A 25,310-nucleotide genomic window follows, 5' to 3' on the forward strand; every position below is an offset into this window, starting at 1 on the left:
GAGATCAAAATACATAGACAAAGGAGTTTTGTTAAGAATGACAACGTCTTATATTGTTAGACATTGTAACACTGAATGAAAACTCCGATATGCTCTTCCAAAGACACCATAACTGAACAAATTCAAGAATATAATGCTACTGATATTATAAAAGTCTTAATGGATGATGATAGTTTGATTTTAGTGTAACCTGAAAATAACCAAAATGCCTTACATTATCAATTACCCCTCACAAACTCACTGAAGTCAGGGAAAGGATAGAGGTCACAGCAGAATTCAGTGCAACAGCTTTTGCTAGTTACCTACAACAGGGAAAAAATGGTTTGTACACTTTTTGAAAAACATCTATATTTTCTACTCAATTTTCTCTAGAGAAATCTATGGGTAAATTCAGAACAGATAGGATTATGACATCGGAGATATAAGTTCAGAACAGATAGGATTATGACACCAGAGATACCATGGAAATCAAACATTATTCTGTTCTACACAGTTTCTTCCACTATGTTGATCTCCAGAGTATCTGAGCACTTTCTGGTAGTGAACTAAGCAGACATCTGTTGTGGTTTCCTCTCTCCTTCTTCCCTTTCCTCCCCCGCAGAGAAGTGAGTGCAGTGGAGCTTCTTGTTCTGGCAGTTTATGTACACGTTATATAATGTTGCTATGTGTTTGTTAAAAAAGGCAAGATCAAAGAAATGGACCTTGCAAGTAAAGCAGTTTGCGACAGTCATTAAGATTCATTGAAAGGATTTTTATTCAGAACTACTAAAAACATTTTAAACGAGCAGGAGAAAACATTTTTGTTATAAATTCAACACACGCCCTTCAATTAAGGACTGAGAAAATTCACATATAGTAGATCTCCAAGGACCCCCAATAAAACCAGGGATAACCAGACCCAATAATCATGGTATCTTTAAAGTTTACAAAACAAAAAAACAAATCCTAAAAGAGGGAGAGAGTAAGAAAAACTTCCTTGCAGTTAGCACAGGGGGGCATGACAGCTGTTTCTATGCAGTGCCAGGACCCCACATCCTAGTGATCCCCAAAGCTGCATCCTTGGGAGTGGGGTTCCATGGGGGGCAGGGCGATGGTGGGAAGGAGCAGGGTTTGAGGGCAGGTAACAGACAGCCCCACCCTCCTTGGTCCACGGGGAGTCCCTAGCCAAACTGAGCAATTACTCCATCCAGGGATGGCCTACGAGCTGGGGGTTTGAGACCTCTGGTCCAAGAGACTGTCCACAAACAAAAAAATTCCCTGTTTAGCTAAACAGAAAGGAAACAAGGGATGTTGCGTGTTTAAAAGGAAAAAGCTTATTTGACATTTCAAATGCTTTAACTGTTTTTCATTCTTTCTGTATCTTTAATAAAGCCTTATAAAGATTTGTAATGGTGTGTGTGTCATGGCACTGTACTAAGCAGGCTGAGGGTTTTTTATGCCAAACCCTGACCCTTGTTTAAAAATGCTTAATGTTGGATAATATCTGGGTCAGGTTAACACCTTTGGCCCATTTATTCCACCTAATTAAACACCAGCAGGCCTCAGTCCTGCAAACATACACATACTCAACATTATTATTAGTGTGTGTCGTACCCACTGGTTTTGTTTGGACTGTTTGTGCTAGTATAGTTAAGCATATGTTGCAGGTGTTTTCAGAATAGAGGCCTATGATGTCATATCACTTCTTTCATTCTATTTTTATTGCATGGGCAAAATTCTAATCTCAGACATATGGCATGAATTTCATCAGCATAGTACAGGTCCCATTTATTCCAACAAGACATCAAATCTGTTTTGGAGTAGTTGGCAAGAAAATGTGGGATTCTTGCCAAGAGATATATCCAAATTGCAGTTAAGCGGTAGTTTTGGTTAAATATGGGTTTCCTATATTAAACTTGCATATGCAGGTGCCTGTGCCTAAAAGAGTCCTCAAACTTTGCATTGAAGAGCACAATGCAGACTGAGATTAGTGTTTGGCCATAATACACTCCTGTACAGTAATAATATGGATTATTTTATTATGCATATTTCAAATAAGCACGTTTAGCAGCTTTCACATGGTAGGTTCCTTTTTTTACTACGTAGAGCTGAGAAGTCTAGCCCTGAATCTCTCTAGTTAGTATACAGGATCTGTGTGGTCCAGCAGGAAGCTCACTGTATTGATTAACTCTTTAAATCACTTCAATTAGCTAACCACAACAGGCTGATCAATAGCAGGACTGTTATGACTGAATCAGAGTAAGCTTAAACTGTAATAAATATTTCTCTCCTGGCTGAAATCTTACTGAGAACTAAAAGAAGCCTTTGCCTGTTACAGCTTTCCTACCACAGAACATATTATGTTCAACTGATAATAGCTAGGGCTTCCCCCTCTGTGTACCTTCATCTTTGTTTTGATTCTGATGTCATAAAATGGAATTGCTGACCCTGTATTAGCTCTCAAGGACCTTAGCTCAGTTTGGGTTCTAGTGTTGCTTACTTCAAAAAAACTAAGCGATGAATTGAAATTACTAAAATTAAGTAGGATTAAGGACAGAACTTACTTAAGCAGTGTTGTTTTTTTCTCCCTGGAAGAGTGTCCTCATGCTAGGGAGAATGCTGAGGATTTCCTTATTTTATACCATATGACACACTTTCAATTACATCATTGCTTCTACCGACCTTCAAGCTAGGGAATGGAAATGATTTATCTAAGGTGAAATGCCAGCAGAATCATAATTCGCCCTAAGAGAATCAGGGCAACTAAAATTATTAGGGTTTTGGAATGGGTCCCATATGAGGAGAGATTAAAGAGACTAGGACTTTGCAGCTTGGAAAAGAGAAGACTAAGGGGGGGATATGATAGAGGTCTATAAAATCATGAGTTGTGTGGAGAAAGTGAATAATAAAAGTTATTTACTTGTTCCCATAATACAAGAACTAGGGGCCACCAAATGAAACTAATGGGCACCAGATTTAAAACAAATAAAAGGAAGTTCTTCTTCACACAGCGCATAGTCAATCTGTGGAACTCCTTGCCTGAGGGGGTTGTGAAGGCTAGGACTAGAAGAGGGTTTAAAAGAGAACTAGATAAATTCATGGAGGTTAAGTCCATTAATGGCTATTAGCCAGTATGGGTAAGGAATGGTGTCCCCAGCCTCTGTTTGTCAGAGGATGGAGATGGATGGCAGGAGAGAGATCACTTGATCAGTACCTGTTCAGTTCACTCCCTTTGGGACACCTGGTATTAGCCACTGTCGTCAGACAGGGTACTGGGCTAGATGGACCTTTGGTCTGACCCAGTATGGCCATTCTTATGTTCTTAGTGTGAAACAACACAAGGTATTCCCCATTCAACATCTAAATGTATGGTCTCCAAGCACTTTCAGCCCATTAGCAATAAAAGGAGATGAATAAGAGGGAATGAGACAGAGAAGATGCTCCTATTTATCCTTTCTTGCAATAGAAGTACAAGAAGACATCCAGTGAAAGTGAAAAGTAATATGTTCAATACTGATAAAAGGAATTACTTTCACACAATACATATGTAACCTGTGGAATTCAGTGCCATGAATGATTATGGATGCCAAGAGTTTAACAAGATTCAAAAAAAGGATTAGACATTCTGAGTGTGCCTATTGTACTGGGCTGTTGGGCAGATGCCTGCCATCCCCTGGTTTGTGAATATCGGGGTTTAGGCAGGAGATGGGCATCCAGACACCTAAGCAAGGTAGCAATGCATATACAGTACTCAGAAATGGTAACTCAGACACCTACAGAACTTCTACAGTAAAAATATAGGGACCTACATGGTAGGTACCTACAAGGTTAGGTGATGGTACTGAGTTTCAGTGGTCTAAAATTGTGGATCTGGGCCAGAGAAACTGATTTACCCAAAGTCACACACAAAATCTATTGCACAGGAGATAAGTGAACACATCACCCCAGAGTCCCAGGTTAGCCCTAACCACAATACCATCTTTCCCCCCTCGGGTCCATTAATACTATCTTTAAAGCATGAAATCAAAATGTAGAGCAAGAACCCCCTGGTATTATCATGCTAGTGTGGTTTAACATCTGATTGATTTGCACAATAATTTATTGCCATTTTCATATTAGTGTCTGGGATTAAGGCAACAATAAATGAATAAAATGTAACTGCAGAAAACATAATGCTTTGCGGACTTTCTCACAGTAGGCATCCAATCCAATATATGCTTCCTAGCAGCATCACAAAATAAGTACACCTCTAAAATAAATACTGTGTGACTTACATATAGTGTAATCTATGAATTGATGGAATACATACCGCAGAGGTCGAAAATCTGAAGAATCTTACAGGATGAACTATCTTCAGTAGCTTTGTCCTAATGCCAAGGCAGCAGAGGCTTTGTAGAGCAAAAAACATGCCTGCACAATAATTCATAAGATTCCTTTTTTAAAAAAAGCATAAACCTTTATCAAGTATTTACAGATGCAAGACCAGACATGTACATTTCGTATACAAAGTTAAGCAATTTTAGAGCCTGGGATTTTTCGTCTTCTCTCACCTCTCCCCATACCAACCATAACAGATCATTTCCTTATCACACGTTAATATAAGGGTGAAACTTGTTAAATCGTAATTTGCAAGACATTTTTAATATCAGGCAAAAAGAAGTTTTAATCTATTTAACAGACCTGAATTAAATGGATCAAGAGATGGATGAAAATAGAACAAAAATGAAACTCTAAATCCAAAATCTAGACACCTACGGGATTACTAATGGGATATGGAAACTTGTCTTTAATCCATTACTTCACATCCAGCCAGATCAGTAACATCTGAAAATTATCAACATCTGATGGCTCTTCAGTAGAGGATTTAAAACAAGTTGGTGGTTTCAGATGGATTTTTTATGTAGAAGTTCTCACATAAACAAATAAAAAGAAAATCACTGTCACAGTTGGTAGTGAGCACCTGCGAAAACTATTAAGGGGACTTATTTTAAAGTACTTATCAGGGATGTAAGCGACAAGTCGAGTAGTTAATTGCCTCCTGCCCCTCCCCCCATCAGAGAGAGGCAGCAAAAGGGCGGAGCAGGAGCCAGTACTGGGGGAAGCTGGCTTAAAAGCCAGTTCTCTCCAACACCATCTCTGGGGGAGCTGGGGACCAGGTGCAAGCCAGGAATCAGCTGATTCCCAGCTCACACCCAGTCCCAGAAGCTGCACCTCTGCTTTTTGAAAGTATTAAAAGGTGCCAGGCTCCTAATACATTTAAAAGGCAGAGGAGCAATGGGCTATGTATTATTTAGATCTTTTTACAAAAAAGTAACTATAAAGTTTAAACTGCTTTGGCAACATCAAATTCATAAGAGCAAAAAATAATACACCCATAGAAGATATTTTGTATGGAGTAACAGATGATTTACTTGGCTGAAAAATGGGCCCAGTAATCCATGACCACAGAAAGGAAAGAATAAAAGCCACTCTTAGAATGTGTATTTAAGCAAATGTATTGGATAACAATGTCAAAATCATTGGAATGTATTAGAGAAAAACAATATAATCTAACCGATCTACTTCTGAACTGCTACGTCACAGCAATACTGTATAATTAACTTTGTTCTGCAAAGCTAAATGATTAGAGAACAAACACAGGAAAACTGCAGACTGTATGGCCAATGGAGAATTCAAAGAAATATCAGAGGGAATCTGATAAATACTGTCTTTTTTTAAAAAGAGGTAGCCTTCCCATAAATACCTGCACTAGAAAGATTTAGTGGACTACAAACTAAATGGAAACAATTCAGATAAAATGAAAAAGGTCAGAATTAACTCCAGGAGAGCACAGAAGTTCAGTATCCTCTGTCAAGACAAAATGATTGTAACTAGTCCTTAAAATTTGGTTTGTACTAAATTTGTTTTTAAAAACCATCTTGAACTTCCATATTTATTGTTTCAATGACTCCATAACAAATGTGTCCAGTTAAAAATATACTGAATCCCATCACCATCACATACCAGAACTACAAACTTTGTCTCAGACTTTACAGTCAAGATAGCTAGCTTATTTCAATCTCAGGCAGCAATGTTTCAGTAATAAGGGTATTGCAGGCCAAATTAGACCTTCATTGACATCTGGGCAGTCCAACTTTCTTTAACAATTTGCAGCATTGTAGCTGATTGAAGGTAGCAAACAATTCTATTGGCAATCCAGAAACAGAAACAATACCCAGTAACTTCCTCAACTCTGAGAACTGCTGAGTTAACAGAAATAAAACACAACAAAACTTATTTTTGACACAAGTCAGCAGATCTGACTGAAAACTGAAAAAGACAGATGTGTTGAGTTTGATCTGTATCTACTTTTGCAGACTTTTTTCCAACATACTACTTAGTCCATATATGTTATGTTCATTTACAGTAACTGTGAAATCAGCCCAGGTTTTGAAGGCCAGTTCGTGTATATTTCATTTATTTTATCAATGTAGCAGTATGGTATTTTTCAAAATTAGGTTTGCAGACCCCACCAGCCTGCTAATCAACTCCTTCCCCTCCTTCCTTCCCTGTGTTTCCCACATACAGGCAGTCCCCGGGTTACGTACAAGATAGGGACTGTAGGTTTGTTCTTAAGTTGAATTTGTATGTAAGTCGGAACTGGTACATATTGTAGGGGAAACTCTAGCCAAACATTTCTCCAGAGCTCAGTTTTATTCTCCCACACCTCACTTCCCTCAGTCCTTTATTCTCAAGCTGAGGTGTCTGCTGAGAAACGCCGCTCCGCGTCTCCCTGGTCTGCTGGGGGGAAGCAGCTAGTGCGGGGTTGCCTCACCCCGTTTGAAAGTAGGGATCCGATGTAAGTCGGATCCATGTAACCTGGGGACTGCCTGTACTGGGAAACAGCTGTTCCACAGTGTGCACGAGGCACAGGGAGAGAGGGGGAAGAGCAGGGACCAGATGTGCTCAGGGGGGAGGGACAGAAAGAAATGTTGAAGAGGAGGGGCAAGGGTGGAGTGGGTCTGGGAAGAGGTAGGGTATAGGTAGAACCTTGGGGGCAGGGGTGGAGTAGGGACTAAGGATGTAAAATCCAATTAAAGGTGGGGTTGGCAGGTGGGCTGGAGTGCCCCTGCCTGCAGTGCGCCCAACTGGGCTTATCACAGACTGGGGCTGCTCCAGCTGGGTTGAAGCACCCCTGCCTGCGGCGGGCAGCAAGCTGCTCTATTCCCCACTGGTTAATTGAAGATGTTAAGTCTCATTCGCTAAGGATGAGGCTTACCAGTTAACTATTCACATCCCTAGCGGGGCCAGAACTAGGGGGAGATTTGGGGATCTGTAAAATTTTTAAATAAAAATGGAGGTCCTCACGTTGCTTAAGTTTGAGAATTGCTGTAGTAGTATAAACCACATTGATGTTATAAGATCACACAATGGTATTATTTTTCCAACTACTGTACTAGGGCATAGACAGACTTCCTGTAACTCTAATGCAGCACTACATCAAATGTTTTCAGCTATTATTCCATAGTACGGCTTGCCTGCTTTGCACTGCTGTTGCTAACAGAAACAGGAGATGAGACCAGAACAGAAGTAGAAACAAGGACTGAAATTTTGCAAATCTTTGCACATACAAGTGAGTGAAGTTACTCAGGTATGTATGTGATTTAATATGTGATATACCAAAAAAGGAAGTATGATAAGCACCATACAGAAAAGCAAGTGGAAGTCTGATCACAGCAAGAAGCAGCATACATTATGCTGTAGAACAGGGCATTGCAGATGTTAAATATCTATCAATAAGTACATCTGGAAATAAACATTGGGAGAACTTTGTTATCACTGTTAAAATACAACTAAATTGTGAAAGTTTTATGAAGGGCACAGTGGGGGGGAAATTACCAATATTTTGTTGGACAACATGAACAGATAAAGAGCCCAGAGCTCGGCATGTAGTAACCATGAAACAAGACTTGTTAGATGGCCTCGTCCTTAGAAATAAAAATGTTGCTCTTTTATTGTGGTAGAGAGGGATGAGATGTTAAATTATTGTGTCTTAAATTTCTTGCTTTCCCTTTTTGAACTAAGTGGCCAGACTACCTAGGACAGGTCCTGTTTGGGCAAAAAGCAGTGACTCTAGGGGCCCAATTTTCACAGAAGCCGAGCACCTTTGGTTGTAATCAAAGGGTGCTTTGGATGAATCACACCTCTGAAATTCATGCCCCTGACTACTCTAGTCCCTAGAGCAAACTGGAAGAGAAAATAACTAGTGATAGCTCTTACTCCCTCTTTCTGGAAATCTCTAGTGCTGTCCTCTGGTCCTCCTGCTCCCCTCATTCAAGTAAACTGCCTCTTGGTTTTCCTCTCATGCAGCTCCCCAGTTCTCTGCTCAGCATCTGTATCCCACTGCTGCCTGGTGTACTCAGCTGAACACTCTTCCTCTCCAGCCAAGATCAGATTTCAACCATCCCTACCTACTCCCTGCTTTGCACCACTTACCCACAAACTGCTCTCCTGTACCTGCCTCTTCCTGGCAAAGCCACCTAGACTATGTCTACACTCACGGCTTCTTGCGCAAGAATCCACAGAGCGTCTACACTGCCCATCCGCTCTTGCGCAAGTAAATGTACAGTACGGTGTGATAAGAGACAGCTCCTTGAGCAAGAGCCATGCTGTTTTCTATCAGGCTTAAGCTCTTTTGCGCAGGTGCTCTTGCGCAAGAGGGCAGTGTGGCCGTTCAGCAAGCGAGTACTTGCGCAAGAATTGGCCTCCAGTGAAAAACACAGGTGGCCTCTCCGACACTCCATACAGGCAATCACCACTCATTGGTTCCCCCTAACTGGCCCCCCCTTAAAGGCACAGGCACAGAGCACAGCCATTTGCCACGTGCCGCCCGGGTAGCAGCCACAGGGAGAAACGGCAGCTGCCCAGCCACAGCCAGGTCCCTCAGACCCCATGGAGTAGCCACCCCAGAGCACCCAGCAGGCCTGAAGGGGCACCAAGCGCTGGGCTCCATGCTGGAGCACCACCGAGGTGACTGCCCTCCTGGACCTCTGGGGAAAGGAGGAGGCCCTCCGGGACCCCAAGTCCTGGAGGAGAAATGCACACATTTTTGCCCAGATGGCCCAGGCGCTGGCTGCAAAGGGACACCAGGCCTGGACCCTGGAACAGGTCCGGGCCAAGGTGAAGGACTTGCGCCTCACCTACATGCGGGCCAGCGAGCGTGGGGGCGGCGGAGCCACTGCCTGTCCCCAGTATCACTGACTGCACCAGATCTTGGGGGACAAAGGGACCACTCCCTGCTGACCCAGGTGGACATGGCAGTAGCCACCCAGTGGTCCGACCCAGGCCACCAGAGGAGGAGGAGGAGGAAGGAGACCAGTCCTCAGACAAGGAGGAGAAGGTGACAGAGGACAGCAGCCAGACCTCACCATCCCAGCCCAGCACCTGTCAGGATGTGTCCCGGGCATCCTCCGAAGCCGGCGACGGATTGTCTGGTGAGTGCAGTGGCTACCATTTGCAAGTATGCTGGAGAAGGGGGGAGAGGGAGAGGGCCACAGGATGGGGGAGAGGTAGCAGCACATTGCACAAGTGCAGCTAGGGTTGCCAGGTGTCCAGTTTAGAACCGGACAGTCCACTCTTTGAGCTTTCTGTTTAGGAAACAAATTGAGAGGATAAAAATGAGAAAATATACATGTCTGGGATATTTTAACTAAGACGTAATGTAGACTGTCATGTAATGTCAAGTGTGTCCGATATTTTTGTTGAAACCATCAGGCAACCCTATATGCAGCCAGGGCAAGTGGCACAGAGAAGCGGCAGCTAACCCCAGCACATGCCTAGGACCCCAAGGACTCCGCTCGACCAGACTGGGCGGGGGGGGGGGGGGGGGGGAGGTTTGGCCAGGAGTAGGCCAGCCCCAAGGTTGCAGGCCTAACAGCCTAACCCCACACAGCCTAAAGGGTGCTGCACACAGCACACATCCATGGCCACCTCTGGGACACTGTAGCTTCCCCTGGAGAAGGCACAATAGCCCCCCCCAAGGGGGCTCCTGGGCCACCTTGGGACCCCCTCTCCTGCTGCCCCAGGGGAATTCCCCCTTACCAGCCACACCTGTCCCCGGGCATCGTGACATGCTGGGAGGAGGGCACGGGGCTCTGGAACACCATTTGGGACAGGGCTCACTGACCATGTTGCTCTCCTCTGCTTCTCCTGCAGTGGGATCCCCAGCCAGCGAGGGATCTTCCAGCCCCATCCCGCTGGTGCAAAGGATCCGGGGCCCGTCACAGCACTCCCGGGACCACCACCACCTGCTCCACCGCCACATCTGCACGATTGAGCACATGGAGCATGCTCTGACAGAGAAGATCCACGCAGATGTGGAGTGGCGGGAGCGGGTGTGGGGCCAGTACGTGGAGCGCTGCGACCGTGTCTGCACTCTCCTGGGCACCATTGCCGACCGGATGGGCCTTGTGCAGCAGCCCAATGCTGCCAGGCCCCCCTCTGCCACCCCTAGCTCTCCGCCCGCTTCTCCTCCTGCCTTGCCTATGCCCCCTCCCAAGGTCCCCCACCCTCGGCACCTCCTGGTGCAGCCTGCCCCAACCCGGCAGGAGGGGCAGATGAGCCCCCGCACCCGTGGGGGTGGAGAGGCCTCCATTATCCATCATGAAGCTCTCCCAGTTCAGGATCCCCTCCTCCCAGTTCAGGGTCCCCTCCTCCCCACAGTGCACTCCCTTCCCCATGTAAATAAAAAGGTGCCTTATGTACAGCAAGTGAATTTTATTTTTTGGGAGGAGAGGGAAGGGTGGTAGGAAGGGGTGGTGATGGGAGCGGGAAGTGGGGGCATAGGGGAATCCCTGCGGTCAGAGGTGTCAGAGTGGCCTATTGTGGGGCCTGATCCAGCATCACCCGGAGGGCTTCTCGGACCCGAATCCCATGGCGGTTGGTCTGCCAGGTGGTGGCCATGTGGGGCTGGTGGTAGGCCTGGCCCTCACCTACCATCCAACCCGGGAGGAAGGCCAGGAGCACACAACATGCCGAGATGACCTCCGGGATGTGGTGCACCCCCATGTCCAGGCAGGTCAGGAGGCACCTAAACCGGGCCTTCAGACGACTAAAGGCGCACTCGACAGGATTGCGGGCCCATTCCAGGTGGCTGTTGAAGTTGGCCTGGCTGTGGTCCAGGTGGCTGGTGTATGGCTGCATCAGCCAGGCCATCAGGGGGTAGGCCGCATCCCCCAAGATGCACACTGGCATCCTGACATCCCCAATGGTGAATTCCCGCTGGGGGAAGTAGGTGCCCGCCTCCAGCCTGTGGCACAGGCCCGAGCGCCTGAAGATGCGAGTGTCATGGGCCCGCCCAGACCACCCCACATAAATGTCCTGGAACCGGCCCTGGTGGTCCACTAGCGCCTGGAGCACCACGGAGCAGTAGCCCTTCCCGTTTATGAACCGGGCCGCTTGGTGCTCTGGCGCCTGGATGGGGATGCAGGTCCCGTCTACGGCTTCCCCCACAGTTCGGGAACCCGAGACTGGCGAAGCTGGTGTCCACGTCCCTGGGGCGGATCACCCTCTGGAGCAGCACGTCACTGATGGTGTTGACGACCTGCAGAGGGATGCATGGAATGAGACACAGTGTGTACATGGGCCCCTGGAGTGTGCTCACCCTCCCTTTGATGGCCCCTCCCCCCACGCAGGCCAGGGCCCTCTGCCCCCCGGGATCTGCCCCTCCCCACCAGCGGGGCTGTGTGCAGGAGGGACAGTGTGATCCCCTGTGTGCGGGGCTTTCCCCTGCCCCTACAGACTCCTCCCGCCCGGTCTGGTCCCTTCCCTCCCCCAGAACGAGTCCATGGTCCACGGAGGGCCTTACCTGCCGGACAACCGCACCGACGGTGGACCTGCCCACCCCGAACTGGTTCGCCATGGAGCAGTAGCTGTCTGGGGTGGCCAGTTTCCAGAGTCCAATCGCAACCCTCTTCTCCACGGGGATGGCAGGGCGCAGGCGGGTGTCCTGCTTCCGGAGCGCAGGGGTAAGCCAGGTGCAGAGCTCATGGAATGTCCCCCTGCACATCCAAAAGTTCTGCACCCATTGCTGGTCTCCCCATTGTCCCAGCGCCAGGCGCTCCCACCAGTCCCCATTGGTGTCATAGCTCCAGAGGCACCTGTCAGTGGTGGGGTGCAGGTGCTCGAGCCCAGCTGCAGCCGTGGCGAGGTCCTGCACCTGCTGCCCAGTCTCCAGCTCCTGCTGGAGCAATGTAGCTCCCTGGTGGAAGAGCTCCACAGCCTCTGTAATGGCCATGAGGAGCGGATGTTGCTCTCTGGGGTCCTCCTCCGGCTCTATGGCTGTGACGGTGGCAGCGAGGGTGCCCAGGGGCACTTGCCAGCAACAGAGGTGACAGGTGCTGTTCTGGCTCTCGCTCCCTCAAAAGAGTGTGTGAGCATGCAGCCACAGGGAAATGGCTGTCCAGGAGTCCCTTTAAGTACGTTTCCTAGTGGGGGTCCGGCGCATGTCCACAGACGCTGCTGGTGACCTCTTGACAAGGACGATTTGCTTCCGGAGACACGTTCTTGCGCAAGGGCTTCCCACCAATGTGGACGCTTTCTTGCGCAAGAGCTCAGCGTTCTTACAATGCGGTTCTGTAGACATTTTCTTGCGCAAGACATTCCTGCGCAAGAACCCGCCAGTGTAGACATAGCCCTAGTATCAGAACCAACAGCTTTGGCATTATTACCCAACATCTAACTCAACAGGATTCTCAAGGTAGTTCACATAAGGGTCTGTAGCCAAGAAACAGAGCTATCTAGTGGGAAAAGACCAGAAGTTAGGTCAGGATTTGGTTGGTTGGTTGGTTGGTTGGCTTTTAATAAAAACCAAAAGCAACACTTTACATTCTAGCTACGTCTCAAAGTTTATAACAGTTGTAATTCTCCTTTACACTTTGTGGTTCTCAAGCTTGAAGAAACTCTCCAGGGTCTTGAGAGTTAAGCCTGCATGTAGTTTTATATACTGTATATAGCCCCATTCCTTTGTGTGCTTTGGTGAGGAACATGATACTCAAGAATACTACAAACACATCATCCCCAAAGTAACGTGTATATATACACATTTTCTGTTGGACTTGCAAATATAGGAGCTGTCAATATCTCAGACTGGCTTTCTCCCCTGATTTGAAGTGCTTCATGGGCCAAACTGAGATGTGTGTCTTCACATGTGGCTGCTATGTCTGGGAAAGGCTCTCTTCTGAGTCCACTCCAAAGTTTTATTAATACCACTTATAAAATACAAGACAGGTCAACCCAAGAGACTGTCCAATTACTGCTACAGTTAACATTGGAGGGTATGATCAGGGCAGGTGAGCCATTCTCTGGAAGAACACACAAGTTGTCTGTGTGCATGAAAGCCCATTTTTATGTTGTTATTCTGGGCAAGATTTGTTATTTGTTTCCATGCTACTTTCATATTGCATGCAAAGAGAACAAAAAAAATACTCTATGGCAGGTAGTTGAGTTTAAATTTCTGCTTTAGTGTTATTATATAGCTGCTTAATGTTATATTTATTTCATGCTTTCACCAGTAACTGCCTAATCACTTCTGATTATTTTCACCCAGAAGCATATAATATTTACAGCTCAGAAATGGAAGGCCCTGTAGCCCCAGTCCTGCAATCTGATTGGCAAGACTAACCCTCTTAAATTCATATGGAACTTCCTCAACCTCAGTGGGCTACATGTGAACTTAACCGTGCATTATGAGGGTCTAATCGCTTTCAATTGTGATTTAGCAGAGTAATATAAAGAACAGCAAAAATGCTTTCAATGTGAAATAGAACATACATAAGAATGGCCGTACTGGGTCAGACCAAAGGTCCATCTAGCCCAGTATCCTGTCTACCGACAGTGGCCAGCACCAGGTACCCCAGAGAGGGTTGACCGAAGACAATGATCAAGCGATTTGTCTCCTGCCATCCCTCTCCAGCCTCTGACAAACAGAGGCTAAGGACACCATTTTATCCCCTGGCTAATAGCCTTTTATGGACCTAACCTCCATGAATTTATCCAGCTTCTCTTTAAACTCTATTCTAGTCCTAGCCTTCACCGCCTCCTCTGGCAAGGAGTTCCACAGGTTGACAACACGCTGTGTGAAGAAGAACTTCCTTTTATTAGTTTTAAACCTGCTACCCATTAATTTCATTTGGTGTCCTCTAGTTCTTCTATTATGGGAACTAATAAATAACTTTTCTTTATCAGCCCTCTCCACACCACTCATGATTTTATAGACCTCTATCATATCCCCCCTCAGTCTCCTCTTTTCTAAACTGAAAAGTCCCAGTCTCTTTAGCCTCTCCTCATATGGGACCCGTTCCAAACCCCTAATCATTTTAGTTGCCCTTTTCTGAACCCTTTCCAAGGCCAAAATATCTTTTTTGAGGTGAGGAGACCACATCTGTACACAGTATTCAAGATGTGGGCGTACCATAGTTTTATACAGGGGCAGTAAGATGTTCTGGGTCTTATTTTCTATGCCTTTCCTAATAATTCCTAGCATCCTATTTGCCTTTTTGACCAAATAAAGGCCATATCACTGACACATTCCAGCCTCAGGGTATGTTTATACAACAAGCATTGCAGCAGCAGCACTGTGACTATACCACTGTAACACTCTAGCTTAGGGTATGTCTACGCTGGAAAGTTTTGGCAATGCAAAACTGTTGACATGCAAAAGTTGGCAAAAAGACATCATGTTTACACTGCCATCCTCTGTCGACATATCATGCACACATTGTGAGCTCCCCCACTGACAGAAAGACCAAAGCAATGTGGGTATGCATGAGAGTGTCATCTTCAGTCGCTAGGCACTGTGGGAACACACAATATAGCACAAGGCATTTTGGGAACATGAAAAACGTCCCGTCAGCCACATCTTTGCTTCACAGCCCTTCCAGAGCTTATGACTTACTTTTGCACCATTTGAAACTGCCAGTCCTTGCTGCACACTCCAGCATCTGCAGTGAGAAATCATGGATCTCAGATGTCCAGACTCTCTCCTACGCTGTGTTCAATGTGCTTACGACACCATGCATTGCAGCAGAGCTACTGTTGGACTTATTCTCAGAAGAAAAAAGACTTTGATGCAGACAACAGTGTGACACAGACAGCAGCAACTAGGCACTGCATTTTGGCTGTCACAGATAGCTGTGAACAGTAGTGTGTAGCTTTTGAGCTAGGGAAACCAATTCTGCGAGTATATCTACACCGCACCACTATTTCGAGATACCAAGGTATCCCGAAATAGCTATCCAGCATCTAAACAAGCCGCCCATTATTTCAAAATATTTTTCAAAATAACAGGTATGCTATTTCGCCATCCCGGTAAACCTCATTGCACGAATAAGGGATGGCTCGAAATAGCGCTTTATTTCTAAATTTGGCATTGGGCAGATGCGTCAAATTTCAAAATAAGCTATTCTGAAATAAAATTGAAATAAGATACGCCATTTGCATAGCATAAATTGCGTATCTTATTTCTAGCGTAGGGTATGGTGTAGACACACCCTGAGTAGTGGGATCACATTGTCTTGGAGGTATAGGATGAAGAGCTGTGGCTACAGAACTTTCCGGTATACAAAGAAACCTTCCTAGAGCTATGCAATGAGCTGGTCCCTGAACTACGGTGCAGACACCGGAATGAGAGGTGCTCTCGGCAGAGAAGCATGTTGTGATTGTTCTGTGGAAGCTCTTGACTCTCAGTTGCTACCGTTCAGTTGCAAATCAGTTTGAAATGGGGAAGCCTATGGTTGAGGCAGCACTTTTGCAAGTGTTGCAGGGCAATAAAACACATTTTTCTACATAGAACTGTGACTCTGGGAAATATGGATTATATAGTTGCTGGCTTTGCAAAATGGGCTTTTCAAACTGAGCTGAGGCAATCAATGGCATACATCGTCCCATTATAAAACCATCCCACCTTGCCACAGAGTTCAGCATTTGGAAGGGGTACTTTTCAATGGAGCTTAACGCACTTGTGGATCACCGTGGGCATTTCACAGACATAAATGCAGCACTGGAAAGATATATGATGCATGCATCTTCAGGAACAAGGGACTATAAAGAAAGCTACAGGCAGGAACTTTCTTTCCAGACCACAAAATTACAGTGGGGGATGTGGAAATGCTCATAGTGATCCTCAGTGACCCGGCTTATCCCTTGCAGCCCTGGCTCATGAAACCTTACGTGAGGCTTCAATGTAAGAAGTGCTTCAACCACAAGCTACGCTGATGCCGCATGGTTGTTGAATGTGCCTTTGGCAGATTGAAAGCTAGATGGAGATGTCTCTATGGCAGGATGGACTTTCAGGAGGATCATATCCCCATGGTTGTGATCACATGTGGTTGCTTATATAATCTGTATGAGAATAAGGGTGAAGTGTTTGCCTGTGGGTAGAGAACTGGGGCACAGCACCTGGACACATAGTTTGAACAGCCAGACACTCGGGCTATCAGAGTAGCTCATAGAATGGACATCAACATCAGGGAGGCTCTGAAGAACCCTTGACAATGAGGGGCACTGACACGCCTATATTTTAAGATTGCTTCCCTGCCTCATCCCGCTATCCATCCTGAGTAAGGCATTGCCATAAAACCAAGGGATACAGCAGGCTTCCACAAGGGCCAAAGTGATTAGTATGGATAGTGTCACTCAAAATAAACTCATTGAAACCTGAATCAGTTTTATCCTTACTGAACTCTTTCAATCATGGTCACACACATAGTGTGAATGCTTGCTGGTAAGGGAGGGTAAGAGTAGAGGAAAACCTCACAATTGTGTTAACATTCAGCTGTCAAAGTCACTGCTGGGGTGGTGGTAGAGTAAGCTGGCAAATAAAACATCACCAGACAGTGACAAGGAGTGTGCGGACAAGGAGGGAGGGCTGCTGGATACAGAACTTTGCATGTGTTGCTCAGGAGGCTTCTATGTGGCCATAGAGAGAGGGTTGCTAGGTAAAGAATTCTCCATGAGCTGAGCACCTTAATCAGACACTTCAGCGTCTTGGTTTGGTCTTCAATGAGCTTTACCATTAGCTCAGTAACTTCTGTTCTAGCTTTCATCTCCCTGGCCTGCCTTTCCTCCCTCTCCTCAATCTGGAGCATTGAATGTTGCAAAACATCCTTTGCTAGGTCCCCTCTGTCCCCCCAGATCTTTTCCTGAGTTGACCGATTCTTTATCCCATACTGATAAGATCCATAATCTCTGGGTGCTCCAAGCAAGTGAGCATCTTGAGTGAGAGTCACCCCGTTTCCCTGAAAAGATGGCATGAGGAACCCACCATGCTGGGGCAATCAGTAGGAAATGGATTTTAAAGTTCCCAGAGGCTTGCCAAGGGATGGACGCATTTCTATTTACATGTTTACGTGGATGCAGAGCAGCAGAGTTCAAAGCACTGGCCAGAGAGGCTAATCGACCATTGTGGGAAACATCCATTGTGGAGCTCAATAAACTCAACAAACAAACCCCAAACCCTCTTGTAGTACACACTGCATGGCTGTCAACAGGAAAAAGAGGAAGAGGAACAAAAGTCATGAAAATTGACTTTTTTGTCACCAACCTTGGGCACTTTTTGCGACTTTTGTCACACTTCAATAGGAACAGTCTCTGGGTTGTCGCGCCATAAACCTTTCCCATGTAGACAAGCTCTAGGATGCTTATTAGAGTGACGGAAGGGGTTATTTTATTGCTGAGTAAGGTTATATCTGCACTAGTGAGCTGGCAGCAGTATAGCCATACTGACGTAGCTGCACCAGCGTATGATAACTCATGTACTGGAATAATCTGCATACTGTGGGATACTGAGAGCCACTGAACCAAACTGTAAACCCTGGATACAATAGCAACCATGTCAAGTCAGGGTGTGCTGCAATACCCCCAGCAGCCTTAATTCCAGCACTTACATTCATGTAGCTGCTCTATGTCAACTGGTCAATATAATAAAACCTCCTCTGTAAATGGCAGTAACTGTGTTGGTGGGAGACGCTCTCCTGTCGAGGTGGCACTGTTCACACTACCACTTATGTCAGTGAAAACTGTCGCTGGGGGAAGGGAGTGTTTTTTCACATCTCTGAGGCTACATCTAGACTGCAAGCCTCTTTTGGAAAAGAGCATCTAGACTACAACCAATACTTTCGAAAAAGCAAGCCGCTTTTTTGAGAGAGTACCCAGGCAGTCTGGATGTTCTCTTTCGAAAAAGCACAGTTTGCATTACGTAGCGCCTTTTTTCAAAAGAGCACTTTTGAAAAAAGGCGTTATTCCTCCTAAAACGAGGTTTTCCGTGGTTGAAAAAACTTGATTTACTTTCGAAAGAATGCGGCACCAGTCTAGACGCAGGGGAAGTTTTTTTCGAAAAAACACTGTAATCTAGACACACCCTGAAAGACATACATTTTGTCAACAGAAGTGGTTGTGTGGGTGGCCTACATCCATCTTCTGGTTGCTGGACTGATGGAAGAATTCTTCCACAGACCTAGCTGCATTTCTAGCAGAGGTCAGGCTGAGGAAAGTGTGTGAAATTTAAAAAAGGCACCATGCAATGTACCTAAGTCAATCTAACTTATAGGTCAGGTCTGAATCTGCCACGATGCCTTTCCTCTGTTTCCGTTTGGTTAGGATGCCCACAAACCATCAGCCACCCCGCTACACTTGGCAGACTGATGTATTTAGGGTTAGGACAGCCGGTGAGATTTACAGCCTTATTACAGTTTGCTATTTCGAGCTCTGTTTGCAACAGAGACAGGGGCAGAATCCAGCTCCAGCTTTGGTGTCTGCTCCCCGCTCCCCGAAGTTTGGACAGTAGAGGACAGTAGGAAATGTCCCCCACCTAGCCCGGGGCGGGAGCTCTCCGGATCCCTCCCCTCTAGCCTGGGAGCTCTCTGGAATCTGGATCCCCCCAGGGGTGCAGGCCCCTGCCTGCCACTAGCGGCTGGTTTGCCCTGCGGAGGCCGCAGGAGCCCGAGGCACGGCTGGGCGGCACGCCGAGGCCAGACGGGCGCCGAGCGGCAGCGCGGTCTCCTTACCTCGGGGCCGCGCGCGGCCTCTCTCCCGCCTAGCGCGTGCGGCGGCCCAGCCAGCCCGAGCAAGGAGAAGGGGACACGCAACTCGGCTCCGCTTCGCCGGACTCAGCGCCCCCACCCCTACCCCCCGAGGGGCGGGGACAGAGAGAGGGGCGAGGCCGGGACCTCCTACCCCAGGTTCCAGGTGAGTGGCCCTCCCCGCGCGAGCGGCTCCCCTCCCTCCTTCCCCGTCACTGCCCCTAAGGACCCACCCCCTGCAGAGAAATGCCCCGCTCTCTAGTCTAGAGCAAGTTGCAACCAGGGCATGTAATTCCTCCTCCCCCCTCCCCATACAGATGCGGGACCTCACCCATTTCTCCTACAACAGCTGTCACCCTCCCCCCCCCCCCGGCAAAAAGGAATTAATCCCTCCCCCCTTCTCAAATTGGAGGTATTGCCAGGTATTTACATGGGGGTTCCTGTGCTGCCAGCCTCCATCTCAAACCCTCCTTCACCTTCAACATTTATAATAGTGTTAAATATATTTTAAATAGTTTTAATGTATAAAGGGAGAGGGGAGGTTGCACCGGGAGACTTGCTGTGTGAAAGGGATCACCAGTACAAAAGCTTGAGAACCACTGCTGTACCCTGCATGTAGGGTATGTGGCTAAGGTTGCTACCTGTTCAGGTTTCCTAGGATTGTTTTGTGTGTGTGAATTAACCGTTTATTAATGTTCACGATTATTAAAAATACAAAATGATAAACAGTGTACAGCTTCTGTGGGGCACCAAATACCACACAAGTCACAGGATAGCCAATCAATTTATGCAATCATGCAAAGCTGCAAGACCAGCCAAAATAAAGTCAGATGATATTGCAGACATAATGTGTTCAGATGAAGGGGTGACAATAATAAAGACATACACAAATAGGCAAAAAAGGAAGGAGAAAATGGGGAGCAGGATGGGATAAGCAGAAGAGATCAAGGTGAAATGGAAGTCTGATGTTATTTAAGTTCTCTCAGTGTTCTTTATCCAAATGTATCAAGAAACTTGGTTCACAATTTAGATTCTTCTCACAACCATAACATTTGGTTTTTAAATGTAAGCTAACAAAACTAAAACTTCAGAGAAGCACTAGTACAGCACTTGGATGGTTAGCTGCTATATCCAAATGGCAAAGCCACAAATTAATGTTGCATATAATTGCAAAAAAGTGCCAATAAAGTTTTTCTGTCACACCACACCAGCAGGGAGGTTGGTCATGTAATATATTTATAGAAGAGCTATTTTTATGACATTTTATAAACATTCCTACAACATGCTATTGTTTTATTTTTTTGCTCTTGCTACTTGTAAAATCAAGATGATTTAATATAATAAATTCAACTGTATAAAAATTTGAGAGAGTGGGAAAGTTTATAACTGTTATAGTCACAGGACAAGCTACACTTTAGACTCTATTTTGTCCTCCGGGAGTGGATCCTTTACCTGACTGCATGGCTTCTTCTCTCTCTGTGGTGGGGCCACATGGTTCAACCACTCTGGAGGTATGTCTACACAGCAATAGGAAGATACAATTGTAGCCCATGCAGGCCTATCCAAGCTAACTTGCTAAAAATAGCAGTGTAGCTGCAGCAACATAGGCTAGATATCCATGTACAATCCTGCCCACGACCCTAAGTACACACGTGGGTATGTATGGCAGTCTAGACATACTCTGAGAGTGGCTCTCAGTTGTGACTAACATAAGTTTCTCCTACAAAAGTGCTGGTGTGGACTAGGGTTTTGACTGGAATGCCCAGCTGAAAAAGGAGCCTGACAGTTCCAGGCAACATTGCAGATTGGGCTGTTAAAAGTCTGATCGGCAGTGTTCTAAGGCTAAGACATGCTAGTCCCTACTGTCCTGGCTCCACACTGCATCCAGAAGAGGTTGGTAGGTCCAGCTCCTAAGAAGGGGCTCCATGCATTGCCCCTACCCCAAGCACTGGCTCTGCACTCCCACTGGACAGGAATGGTGGCCAGTGTGAGCTGCTGGGGTGGTGCCTATTGGTGAGAGCAGCACATGGGCACAGCGGGCCCCCTGTCTAGGAGCTGGACCTGCTGGCCACTTCCAGGGCACAGCACAGAGTCAGAACAGGCATGGAGCCTGCCTTAACCCTGCTTCACCACTGCCCAGGAGCTGTGCCCTAACCTTGAGTGCCAACCCTCTGCCCCAACCTCTTCCCTAGCCCTGAGACACACACCCAAATCCAGAGACCCCCTTCTTGCAACCCAAACCCATCACCCCTTCCCACTCCCCATCTCCCAGTCTAGAGCCACCCCCCTACATACTGAACCCTTCATTTATGGCCCCACCCTGGAGCCTGCACCCACAGTAGAGAGCCCTCACTCCCCAAACCCCTGCCCCAGTCTAGTGAAAATGAGTGAGGATGAGGGAAAGTGAGCCACTGAGGGAGGGGGAATGTAGTAAGTGAGGTCAGGGCCTTGGAGAAGGGGCATGGAAAGGGCATGATTTCCGGGAAGGGATGAGGGTAGAGCATTTGGTTTTGTGCGAGCAGAAAGTTGGCAAACCTAGTGTGGACAGCACAGTGTCAGAGGGGTAGTTTAATTACGCCAGCAGGAGAAGCAACTACATGGGACACTTTACAGCAGCATAGCTGTAGTGGTACAACTGCTGCTGTAAGGCCTGTAGTGTAGACATAGCCTTAGTCAATGCAATGAATGACTTACATAGGTGGGAGTTTCTTGCAGTTACACTTTTGAGTAATTATGTCAGTCTAACTCTGTAGTGTAGGCCAGGCCTTGCTGCAGTACCATGTGATAGCCAGAGCTGCCCCATCTATAGGACAGTTCAGGGCAGCTACTCTAGGCCCTGTGCATTGGGGAGCCCCACGACTGCTGCCCCAGTCATCCTGTGGATGGGACCATCTCCCATGTTAGCCACATACTGCAACATTTTAGAAACTTCTAAATATGATTTAAATAGCTTTTCTGTACACAATAATGTTGTGATTTTTTCAGGTCCAGTATCATAGAACCTGGCTGGGTTAGAAGAAACAGCATTAATTTTCCTGTTACAATGGTACATAGATATTGCAAGATATTGGATCTTAACCCCGATTCTTATTTCATAACATCTAGCACCACAGATAAGTAGTGCCCTGCAAATCTGCACCTATGTGCCTTATATCTGCAGATATCCGCATCTGCGGATATGGATGCAGATATTCCTGGCTCATTTTTGTGGATCCGGATGCAGATACACATTTTGTATACACGCAGGGCTCTATAGATAAATGTTATTTGGATGGGGAATTATGCATGAGAGGGATAGGAGAATCCATTTTCTGATTTTCAGGGGTCTGATGTAAAGCTACTAGGAGGCCTAGCATGTCAGTAATACTCATGGAAGAGAGAAATTCTCTCTCTCTCTCATTTTCATATATATATATATATAGAGAGAGAGAGAGCGAGAAAGAGAGAGAGAGAGAGAGATTGGGGATATATTTCTGTTAATACATATACAACAAGAGAGAAAAGTTGATTGAAGAGAATCAGTGTGTCAAACTAATCGGAAGAAACCTGCCTAGATATCGCTTGGGTCCCAGGACATTAGAGAGACGAGATAGGTGAGATAATAGATTTTATTGGATCAATTTTTCTCTCAGCAACAGAAATTGGTCCGATAAATGATAGCTAGAAGTAGTCAGACGGCTAGGGGCAGAATGCATGGAGCTAAAGAGATACACATGTGAAAAAAAGATTTACAAAGAGATAAGCATTTTATTTAGCTTTTTTCATTTACACTTCGTAACAATACTTCATTTAAATCATCTAATGTTTCCAAAGCAGAGCTCCCACAGGAGCTCCTCTTTGAAGTAATCTCTCAGAATGTCCACCAGAGGGCAGCAAATGATAAAATTTTTACTTGTCACAATAATCTCTCTCTATAAAAAAAAATTTCTGTGGGACGACAAAGTGACATCATCACGTCGCTCTGCATCACCATGCCCCTAACTCCAAACCCAGAACATGCTCCTCCCCCAGAAACGGCCTCTTGCCACATTATCAGTGCCATCTGCAGACTTCCCCGCTGACTGGCCTCTTCACCCACACCCACTGCAGAGGGCTGCAGTCCCTCTGCTCACCACTCCCAACCCCCTCACTCTCACACACCCCCAGCCTGGTCAAACACTGCCCCGCCGGTGCCTCCCCCACCCAGCCTCTTGCCATGCTACCGGTGCATCTGGCAGGCTTCCCCGCTGGACAGCCTCCATCAGCGGCTCCATCCCCTTGTGCTCCCTGGAGCAGTGTCCGCCTGCCTCTGGACCCTGCTCACAGACTGCCTGGCCCACACGCCTGCCGTGTGGCTTTTCTCTGTGCGGGCCAGGCCTTGCCACAGCGTTTGGGGGCTGCGCTGCAGGTCTCCCCCAGTGAGCAGCTCCGGCATGTGCCAGTGACCTGGGGCCAGGCCCCTGGCTCAGGCACACTCTCCCGGGTCCACCGTGAGGTGGGCAGGTCTTGGCCCACCGCACACCTGGCCATTTGGGGACAGTGCAATTACGCTGCACCCCAGCTGCTTCCCCAGCTCTCTGGAGTGGCCACTGTATGCTCCAGGCTCCCTGGGCTTCTCAGAGCAAAATTGCCCCAACAGGTCTGTTTGGAAAGGCCTGGTTGGGGGTGGGCTGTGGCTCCTGCTGTGGTGTCTGGAGGTGTGCTGCCCGGCCCGGTGGTGCTCCTGGGGTGGAGGAGCACACAGCTTGATGAATTCGTGGGAGGAGGCAGGGTGTGTGTAGTGAGGGAGGAAGAGCAATAGAGTGTGGCTACGTCTAGACTGCAAACCTCATTCGAAAGAGGCTTTTTCGAAAGTATCTTTTTCGAAAGAGCATTTTCAAAAAAAGAAAACGAGGTTTACCGCGGTCGAATAAACTGTGTTTTTTCGATTTACTTTCAAAATAATGTGGCAGTAGGCTAGACGCAGGGGAAGTTTTTTGGAAAAAAGTCTGCAGTCTAGACATACCCTGCATGTGAGGATGGGCGATGCAGTAAGGCGGGATCATGGGGATGAGGGAGATATAGGAATGGAGGTGGGGGGGATGGGCAGTATGGGGGTGTAAAGGGGGAGGGGTTAGGGAAGGAAGGAGGCAGCTGCTGGCCATACTCCCCAGAGCAGCTGGCATGGGTGTGGCCTGGCAATGTGCTGTGGCCCAGCAATAGCAGTTTGTGGCAGCCTCTATGTGGCGGGCAGCTGCCACAGCTGAAGTTGTCTGTTCACAGCAGCTCTTGAGGCCGGTGTTGGGGGATATATTTTGGTGGACCAGTAACAATTCATTTGCATATTTGCATATTCATTACCGGTCCGCCAAAACTTTGCCAGTCCGAAAAAAGCTGGGAACTACTGACACAGCTAAAGCTCTGGGTGATGGGACTCAGGTTACAGGCTTCCCACCTAGTGCTGAAGCCCTTGGGCTTTGACTTAACCCTCCTCCACCCTGGAGTGATTTAGCAATTTTATTTTTTTTTACTAGAAGGGGGTTGTGGTGCAATGAAGTTTGAGAACCCTGTTTTCCACCTAACTACATACACTTACATTTGACTCTTGCATATGTTACATGCATGGGTTTTTTTCATTCAAAACATATTATCCTTTTTCCTGATGGAGTGCAGAATAAAATGTAATGAGGAAACAGCAATTTGTACCAAAAAATTGCTAAAAATGTTTAAAAAAGATATCACAGCTAGTTAGTGTGAGCCAAGTGTTTGGTTTAGCTTTGCCTTACCACTGACTTAGCATCTGAAAATTCTCAGTTCCCAATGACATCATATTTTTAATATCTATAAATCACCCACTTACCTGTGATACTTGCTGAGTAAAGCACAGCATGGATGACTTGAAAAGATAAGAACGGCCATAGTGGGTTATACCAAAGGTCCATCTAGCCCAGTATCCTGTCGTTCAACAGTGGCCAATGCCAGATGCCCCAGAGGGAGCAAATAGAACAGGGAATCATCAAGTAATCCCTCTCCTGTCACCCATTCCCAGCCTCTGACAAAAGCTAGGGACACCATTCCTACCCATTCTAGCGAATAGCCATTGATGGACTTAACCTCCATGGGTATGTCTACACTACCCTCCTAATTCGAAATAGGAGGCTAATGTAGTCATACCGCAATTGCAAATGAAGCCCGGGATTTGAATTTCCCGGGCTCCATTTGCATAAAGCCGGCCGGCACCATTTTTAAATGCCGGCAGTTCGAACCCCGTGCCGCGCGGCTACACGCGGCACAGAGTAGCTAGTTCGGATTAGGCTT

General features: G+C 46.8%; 2 protein-coding genes across 11 annotated transcripts in view; one reads left to right on the top strand and one right to left on the bottom strand.

Moving 5' to 3' along the window:
* The window catches only part of KYAT3 (kynurenine aminotransferase 3), a 53,861-nt gene extending 34,703 nt beyond the window's left edge, over positions 1-19,158 (bottom strand). For 2 of the 6 annotated variants that reach the window (XM_075936439.1, XM_075936438.1), the window contains exons 1-2: positions 19,020-19,150; positions 4,289-4,389 (exon numbers count right to left, since the gene is read on the bottom strand). In XM_075936439.1, the coding sequence (XP_075792554.1) occupies positions 4,289-4,387 (99 nt within the window). In that variant the 5' untranslated portion in view covers positions 4,388-4,389; positions 19,020-19,150. Of the gene's footprint in view, positions 1-214; positions 4,256-4,288; positions 4,390-4,763; positions 4,889-19,019 lie in introns of those variants that run through there. The other 4 variants (XM_075936440.1, XM_075936444.1, XM_075936442.1 and 1 more) reach the window with 4 other exon arrangements.
* LOC102448694 (leucine rich repeat containing 8 VRAC subunit B) overlaps positions 19,062-25,310 on the top strand; it is a 57,306-nt gene continuing 51,057 nt past the window's right edge. For all 5 annotated transcript variants that reach the window (XM_075936422.1, XM_075936430.1, XM_075936429.1 and 2 more), the window contains exon 1: positions 19,062-19,200. The gene's annotated coding sequence lies outside the window, so the exon portion shown is untranslated. The remainder of the gene's footprint in view (positions 19,201-25,310) is intronic.

Source organism: Pelodiscus sinensis, chromosome 9 (genome assembly GCF_049634645.1).
Source record: "Pelodiscus sinensis isolate JC-2024 chromosome 9, ASM4963464v1, whole genome shotgun sequence".
Taxonomy (NCBI): domain Eukaryota; kingdom Metazoa; phylum Chordata; order Testudines; family Trionychidae; genus Pelodiscus; species Pelodiscus sinensis.